Genomic DNA, 8,929 nt, shown 5'->3' with positions numbered 1-8,929 from the left:
TGGTCAAATCCTTATAGCAAGTCCTTGAAAAATTAGAAGAAACCGCTTGAGGCGTCCCACATGATGAATTATGCTGAATTTGACAAATGCTATCATGATCTTTGGGTTACACAACCCTCCACACACAAGAAGTAATACGTGTACGTAGCACCAACACGCGGGTAACAAGATAAGGAGAGGACCTGAGGGGTCAACACCCTAACATGTAATTCTCCTGTCAGCAGATTCATATCAGCCCTTTATGTACCATCGAATGCCTTGTCTCAAACATAATCTACTTTTGCAACACCCTCAATACTTTGGTCCGTCATAGTGTACCCCAATTTAAGTGTTCGATTAAGGATTTAAGGCTTGTGATCATCCGACAAGACAATGGAAAACACTGGTGACACATTTAATCAACAAGTACCAAGCTCCTTGCTGGAAATCATCGTAAAAACATGAAATATAATTTGTCGGTTTAGACCCAAGAATTTGAATTGAAATGAATGAAAATGTTATTGGGAGAATTTCGGGTACGAAAAGATGAATTCTTCCTTCATTCGATAAACAAATGCAACAACCTGAAGCATTTTTCGTATTTATCCATCTCGAGGCCGGGAAACACAGCAACACAGTTTGTAGATTAATTTTGGCGTCGGCACTCAAAAAGCCGAAAGAGAAAAGGGGAATGATCGTGATTTATTTGTCACGGATATTTCAAACCATTGGTAAAGCTCTGGAACAACGAATATGTCGAAATTGTAATCCAGATAGAATAGAAAATGAAAAGCATATTGTAGTAGAATGTAAATTATACAACAAAGAGAGAGCTGAACTTTATAGACTTACAGAACCTATGTTTCCCTATGTGTACCTAGCCAGTAACACAGACAAATTCATAGTCCTAATGGACTTAGACAAACCTTTCATTATAAAACATATCTGTTCCTACATTTTCAGTATCACAAAGTAGCGAGAAGGAGTCAAATTCACTAAGTAGGATATGACTCTTGTATTGGTTGACATTTTATATGTTTCATGTATTTCATGTATCTGTCAACTGTTCTTCTGTTGCGACCTGTACTTAACCCGTGGGTATATATATGTTTCCTTTAAATCGATTGATCACGGGTTGAAGCTGGTTTCTATCTCCTCGATGATAAGACGGGAGACTGAGTTCCAGCCGGTGGCGGAGTCGCCGTTGGAGTACCCCTCGCAGTCCTCCACCCACAGAGCCACGTCCACTACTCCCCGCTGGATGCCGGCACACAGACCCTGGACTGGGAAGAGAGTCAGAAATGACAAGATTATACAATTTTTCACAACGTAGTCAAGTTCGAAGGTGTTTAATTTTGGAGTATAGGTAGTAAGAGGGGAAAGGACGCGTTTACGGTGTCTTCAGTTCGTAGTTGAAACGACCCAAGATATGCAAGGCATAGCCTGATTGAATCTCGCTTATAGCAGCCCGCACAACATTGGCCGGCCGTGGGGAGGGGCCAGTTACAGCCCTAGGCCTGAACAGCAGAGTTTTTGTTACACAGACTATGCAAGGCAATAGATGTACAAAACATACGATGTGTTCGCGGCCAGCTAGCACAAACGCCATCTGTCGACCTTGTTCCTAACTACAGAAGAAGAAACGCCTAGCACAAGCTGAGCTTCAAATCTCCCAGCAAGTAAGATGCAGCGGCTAAATCTTGTTGAGTTGCGCGTGTTCTCGGCGTTTGTCAGCTATCAAATGTCGCAAAAACAGACGTAAAACACTGAGGCGTAGCAGGATCCTGCATCTGCTTGGAGATTAGCATTTCGCCCTACGAGCTACTAAATCGGTAGATAATATCTTATAGACTTTAGCAATGACGTCATATAGTATGTCCGTTCTATGATATCTTACCAGTGCCCGCCCTGTGAATGTTGATGGACAGTTCGGTATCCATGTACACCATGGCCTCTATGGTCATCGGGTCGGCGCACTCCGCGCCGTTGAAGGTGAAGAACCATCGTTTGCAGGCTGCAGCTCCTGACTTCACCCGCATGGCGCCGTTAAACAAAACCATGAGCGTGGAGTCGTCTCGGTTTTTGTTAAAGGTACATCCCTGTGCAGAAACGCAAATATCAATGCATGTAAATGGTGACCGTGTGAAGTTCATGTAGAACGGTCCCAGCTTGAGTGGTTGTATCCTTGGAAAGGGACTTTTGCGCTTCAGTCTGTCGGTATTTAAATAGTCTCCTTGCAGACGTGTCAGCTGAATGACAAAAGGGAAGAATTTGGCCAAATAGGGACAAATAAGTTGCCATGGGATCTCAGCCAGTCTTTCGCAGTCTAGCCAGCTCATTTCAATCCTAGGCCAATTAACGCCTACTAGACTTTTATTTCTAACTCGGCCAAAGTCCCCTATTACTATTCGGCCAGGCGGGAGTTTGGTAGAGACTAAGTCGGTATGGAGGGTTCCTCAGGTGTTCAAAAACCTCAAGGGGAAAGTAGGGGTGGCCTACAGTGCGTGGCCTGGCTGGAGACATTCAATTTAGCTCGTACCTTAAATTCTCTCGAAACAACATTTAGCATTTACGTTTTTGAAGGGATAAGATGATGACAACGTCATATTGGATGAAACGAATTTATGCTTACCGCAATTCTACCAGAATCTACCCCGTTGTTTAGCTCCTTCCAGGAGCACTGCTTGATGTTGCGACCTCGGCCGGCACAGTCACAGGTCCCCGGGTCTCCCTTATCACCTTTAACCCCGTCCCTCCCAGGCATCCCAGGGTTCCCTGGTATCCCAGGTATCCCGGATGTACCAGGCGGACCGGCAACCACAGGGTACATGTTCTGTACATATGGAATATGAAAGACATGATTCAAAGTTGTCACATTATTTTCTTGAACATATCTATGATGACAAAAACTTACACATATCATCCCCTATTCAGTTAAGTATATAGGGATTTAAACACCACCATTCCTCGAGGAGACCTGGTCGGAGAAGTCTTGCATACTACATTGACACCAAGACTGTATATTACTTAGTAAGTAATTTGAAGGGATATACATAAAAAAAGCTAACTCAACAAAAACGCACAATGGCTTTCGTACGGTTAATTACAACAAAAAATGCAAAAATAAAGCTTAATATGTCTGAATTGTATACAATGTCAGAATCCAGTGAGTATGACAACACGTCACCTCCCTCATTTCCCACATGTTGATTTCCCACGACGATGACATAGTGTTGTTCAGGAATGCTTGAAATATATATCATGGCATTTTGAAAATAAAGTATATCATTTACTAAAATGGCCACTACCTACCGACACATCGAATTTCGGACGTTCGGCCTCCGGCTGGTCATTTGTGGCCGCAATGGTGACCCCCGTACAGAGCGTCCACAGCAGACACACCTCCAGCAACATGTCGACTTCTTCTGGATCTCTGTACGAAACCTGCTAAAGCACTTTCAAATTCTTCCACAGGGATCGACCATTATTCACAATACAAAAGTTAGAAAATTATCATACAGAGCGCAAATTTTACGGCTGTCGCCTCAAATCATCAACCATGTCAAGCTTTGGTTTCTTCCGGCTGAAAGTTTTGTTTACGTTTGCTCTTGTCTGCGACTGAACTTCAGTTGAACCTTATTGGCGCCCTGATCATTTTCAAATCAAATCCATTGCTAGCCTTCCAACCGCAATACTGTCATCTTTTTCGAATCATAAACCGATATTTTAATCAACTCAGTCGTCTCTGGAGACACAAGTCATGTCGAATCACTCAAATGTTTAAAAAAATGTTGCCTAACAAAATAATTTCACCGATAATTAATGAATCCTCCTGAGGTCCTGAACGGTAAAGTCATCAGAATCCTACCAGTCTGACTCCGGGGTTCACCCAGGCTTCAGTCCTTGGCTTTAGACCAAATAAACACAGACTTCCGTCCTTCTCCGTCGGTTGGAGAGATTAGGGGACAACGTTGAGACGATTTCTGAGAAAGCGTGTGCTTTTTGTCAATACGTGTTAGAAGGGAATGAATGTCAGTTTGGAGCTGTGCTCTGGAAAGTTTATTACATTATAGAAGATATACTAAAGAGAGTGCCACGACCTCATACGTTCGTCGAGTGATTCGGCTCATTACAAAGCAAATGATATACTTAGTACAAAGAAGTTTCTTTCAGTATTAAGGAATTCATTATCTCCTCTTTCCCAAAGGCATACTCTGCACATATCCTTCTAGAGGAAGACATGGATATAATACATATATACATAAAGGTATTATACTTAGGTGCTTTAAAGGACTCTAACAACATGACATCTGCGGCAGAAATTGAGAATTATGTTTCTGAATTTAGCTCAATTCTGAGAGAGGCGGGTAATAAGTCACTCTGTTTGAAAAGAGCTAGGAAACGTCCGCCGAAAAGACAAAATAAGAAATGGTTCGACAAAACGTGTATAAAAATGAAACGTGAAATGAAAAATTTAGCCTATTTACTAGAAAAAAACCCATCACATCCAGAAGTGAGGGGCAGTTTCTTCAAGAAGAAAAAAGAATATAGAAAATTATTAAAAAAGAAAAAACGTGATTTTCGTCAACAAATTATGAATCAACTATCCACCCTTCGGGAAAAGAATCCAAGTGCATTTTGGGACCTTGTTAATAAATTAAAACCCGAGAAGGCTCAAGAAAATAGCCAAATCTCCAGCGAAGACTGGTTAAACCACTTTAGTAAAGTTGACAAATCATCCGACGGAAATCATGATTCCGTAGTCGGTCCTTTCATTCCAGTAAATGATCAAACTCCTCTTCCAACAGAGACAGAGAACTTTATATTAGATTCTATAATTACCGCAGATGAATTAGACAGAGCTATTGCAAAATTAAAGAATAACAAGTCCAGCGGAAGCGATATGATAAGGAACGAAATGCTGAAATGTGGCAAATCAATTTTTCAAAAACCTCTGCTCCATCTTTTTAACCTGTGCTTACAAAACGCATACTTCCCCGAAGAATGGTCGCTCAGCCATATTGTACCTATTCACAAGTCCGGCGATACTTCACTCCCAGACAACTATAGAGGGATCTCTATTATAAGTTGTCTAGGAAAATTATTCTGTTCAATCTTAAACAATAGACTGTCTAACTACGCAGAAGAAAACAACCTTTTCAAACCACAACAGGCCGGTTTCAGAAAGAATTTTAGAACAACTGATAATCTATTCACTTTGAACACGCTTGTCAGCAAATATATTAGTAGAAATTCACGTCTGTACGCTTGTTTTGTAGATTTTAGTAAAGCTTTTGATTCTGTTTGGCGAGAAGGTCTTTTACTTAAATTGAAGAAACTTGGGATGGGAGGCAAATTTCTCCTGACCATAAAAGATATGTACTCTAAAACTACAAATTGTATTAAAACAAACAGTGGTCTAACCGATACATTTGTAACTCACTGTGGGGTTCGACAAGGCTGTAACCTGAGTCCAACATTATTCAACTTATTCATTAGTGACATAGCATCAGAATTTGACCATTCCTGTTGTAATCCTCCAGCTCTACACTGTATGAATGTACCCTGTCTATTATATGCTGATGATTTAGTAATATTCTCAGAGTCACAACGTGGCTTACAATCATCTTTGTCTAGATTAGAAGAGTACTGTAAATCCTGGAGGTTGAAAGTCAACCTTAAAAAGACAAAAATTGTAGTTTTCACAAAGGGTGGTCGGTTACCAAAAGACTGTTCCTTCTTGTTCAATAGTAATGTAGTAGAAATTGTATCTTCATATTGTTATCTAGGCATAATTGTCAACCGGCACATTCAAAGCCAATCACAAATACCTATATAACAAGGGACTAAGAGCTTTGTTTGGAGTCAGACAATACCTTGACAAAGCTGATGCCCCGTTGTCTGTTAAAAACAAGTTATTCGACTCCTGTGTCAAACCTACATTACTTTATGGGTCGGAGATTTGGGGTTCTTTCAAAAGTTCAAAATCTTGCCCAATCGAATCCGTACATGTAAAATTCTGCAAACAATCCCTCAATGTCCCCAAAACAGCTAGCAATCTTGCTGTACGGGCGGAATTAGGGAGGTACCCCTTACATTTGGAGGCCTCCCTAAACGCCATTAAGTTTTTCACCAGAGTCTGCTTAAATGTACCGGCTGATAGTCTCCAGGCAGACGCACTTTTATGTCAATTAGAATTAGACTCTTTAGGTAGTAAATGTTGGGCTTCCGGTGTGCGGAAAACTTTAGAAGAATGTGGTTATGCCTTTGTTTGGCATTCTCCACACTCAATTGTTTCAAAAGTGCCTTCAATCATCTCTGCTATTGAACAACGTTTAAAGGACATCTACTTTCAGACATTCCTACGCGAAATCCATTATGACAACAAAGGCAAATTCGCAAAGAACAAATTACGCTCATACAGACTGTTCAAATCCACCTACAACGAAGAAGAGTACCTTAGAATTCCTAACGAACGACAAAGAACTACAATTACCAAACTGCGAATCAGCTGCCACAAACTCCGTATTGAATCAGGGAGGCACAACCGCACACCTCTGGAGCAAAGACTCTGTCAGTTTTGTAACATGAACAAGGTCGAAGATGAAGCCCACTTTTTATTAGATTGTAGTTTATATAGTAATGATAGAAGTATTCTTTTTAGCTATATTATAGGAAAGTTCCCTCGCTTTGAATCTTTGTCTAGTGTTGAAAAATTCATTTTTCTTATGAGGTTTGATCGAACGACATTATACAAACACTTATCAAGCTACATATTCAACATTACTAAGAAACGAGAAGAAGCCGAACAAATGTATTAGACTAGTTTTAGAATCCATGTTTTAGAAACCATGTGTACTGCATTACTACCTTTTGTATCTATATGCCTGTACTTAGCCCGATAGGGCATGAATGTGCAATAAAGGCTATTATTATTATTATTATTATTATAAAGTTTTTTCATCAAATATACAAATTAGGTCATCATTTACATAATTCACATTCTTTGTTCCTCTTAAACTAATCATGCTGATAATAAAGCTAAGGGCACAACCCGCCGTACGTGCAAATACGTGCTGTCTACGTGCCAAAACGTGGGCTATCTCTTGGGATCCGTAAGTGGTAAGTACCGCCTCCGTAGGAACTCGTAGGGACTATGATCCGACGGATTTGGAGCACGCAGACACGCCGTAGTAGTTTACGTGCAGGCAAAACTTTGTGTGCCATCGGGCTGCGGATTTGGCTCCCGTACGTGCCAGTACGGGCGACGCACCTGCCCTGTACAGTCTGAACGTTTTCAGAAATACGTGGCGGACGTGGCCTCCCAAAAAACGTACGGACAAATTGCACGTACGGTGGGTTGTGCCCTTAGCTTTAGCATGTTCCTGCTTTACAGCACGGTTAAAATATAAATGTTCCTCACTGCAGTTGATCATGGAAATCAAGTTTTAGTTTAAATAATCTACATATCACTAAAGGAGCTTTCATCAAAGTTACCCACGGGTCAAAAATCATGAAAATTCTTTCATACCTTCTTGACTTATCTAGGTCGCCGGCCGAAAGTTACTAGAGAGTCCAAAATTACGTCATTTCTTCCCGACCACAAGCGCTCTCTACTCACAAAAAGCTCGTGACCATAGCTTCTTCAGAGCATAATGTATTAAAACCAGACCTTCCGCTGCATTTCCATAAAAGGTCGTCAGGGTGCCCAATGCCCATAATCTAATCATTCCGAGGTTTCATTAATGCAAGGAGCCAAGATCACCTTGATTTCTGCCTACCAACATACCAAATAAGACAAATCATTCAAGCATTCTCAATTTATCGTGTTGACATGCATTACACTACTAAGATTACTACATTCGTAAAACTCCAGCACAGACCGTCTAAAAAGCTACTTTATTTTTTTCTCTTGGCCAGACACATTCACACGCACACACTTACACTTACACGCACGCAGGCACAGAGAGAGAGAGAGAGAGAGAGACAGAGGGGGTAGGCAGGCACCGTGAAACATGCACGCACGTACACACACTCACACGCGCGCACACATTCACACGCAAATACACCTATAACGTTACATAGACATACACACACATTCACGCACACACACACATACATACATACATGTGGCAAATCTGTTTTCAACATGACCTGCAGAACAGGTCTACTTGAGTGAAAGCTTTTCTGTTATATGTGGCTGGTAACGTTAAATGACACATATGAGAATCTTATCATCATTCAGTTTATTTCTTCACTGTTCTAGCAAACATTTCGTTAATTAAACGCACAGTAATATAACATGTATAGCACTGCCTTTGCTTGCTTCAATATCACATCTCATGGTCTGAAATACAATTCACTAGAACGTGAATATCCTACGAGACAGTGACACTAGTACATTTAGAAAAACTCCAATGTTACGATCATAAACAGTTCTGCTGATTAAGAGTATGATTGTCTAAGACGTTGATTGCCTGATTTTTGAAACACATCTTTACCCTAATCTTCGTCCTCCTCCCGTGAAACCTGCCAAGACCCGAAGTCTGACGGGTTTCTGCAGTGAAGCGTTCGCTGCCGCTCGTAAATGTCCGGAAGGCGAATATGTAAATTGCGCTGAACGACTGGAGGTGTTTTTCCTGTTTTCCCCGCGGGGCCATCAGCATCTATGTTGGGTGAGGGCAATTTTTCGCGAGGCAAAATGTCAAAGCTAAAGCTTTGATGGACGGTATGTCTCGTGATGCTCTTCTCGATCCTTGGCAGACTTGTCCTCCTTTGTGTCGGCAGCTTTGGCATCGCCTGTGGCCCCTGTGGCAATGTCACTTCCCCCTTATCAAGCACAGTCTCCGTCTTTTCTTTAGTTGGCATGTTCACGGAAACGTCAATTACTCTCGGTGACTTCTCATCGTCCAGCGAGCTGTCTACGTTGGCCCCCGAGTCCTCAGCATCT

The 8,929-nt window shown here is 41.4% G+C and overlaps 1 protein-coding gene across 1 annotated transcript; it reads right to left on the bottom strand.

The window, feature by feature from the left end:
- Positions 1–375: 375 nt before the first annotated feature.
- LOC118410276 (collagen triple helix repeat-containing protein 1-like) lies at positions 376–3,869 on the bottom strand. The gene is made up of 4 exons (XM_035811836.1): positions 3,292–3,869; positions 2,612–2,812; positions 1,877–2,078; positions 376–1,262 (listed from the first exon to the last, which is right to left on the bottom strand). The coding sequence occupies exons 1-4, from the start codon at positions 3,391–3,393 to the stop codon at positions 1,108–1,110; spliced, it is 660 nt and encodes a 219-aa protein (XP_035667729.1). The 5' UTR covers positions 3,394–3,869; the 3' UTR covers positions 376–1,107.
- Between the last annotated feature and the right edge of the window lie 5,060 nt (positions 3,870–8,929).

The sequence above is a fragment of the Branchiostoma floridae genome, chromosome 2 (assembly GCF_000003815.2).
Source record: "Branchiostoma floridae strain S238N-H82 chromosome 2, Bfl_VNyyK, whole genome shotgun sequence".
In the NCBI taxonomy this organism is placed as follows: domain Eukaryota; kingdom Metazoa; phylum Chordata; class Leptocardii; order Amphioxiformes; family Branchiostomatidae; genus Branchiostoma; species Branchiostoma floridae.
The sequence above is the reverse complement of the archived record's forward strand: the minus strand, read 5'-3'. Positions and strand labels throughout refer to the sequence as shown.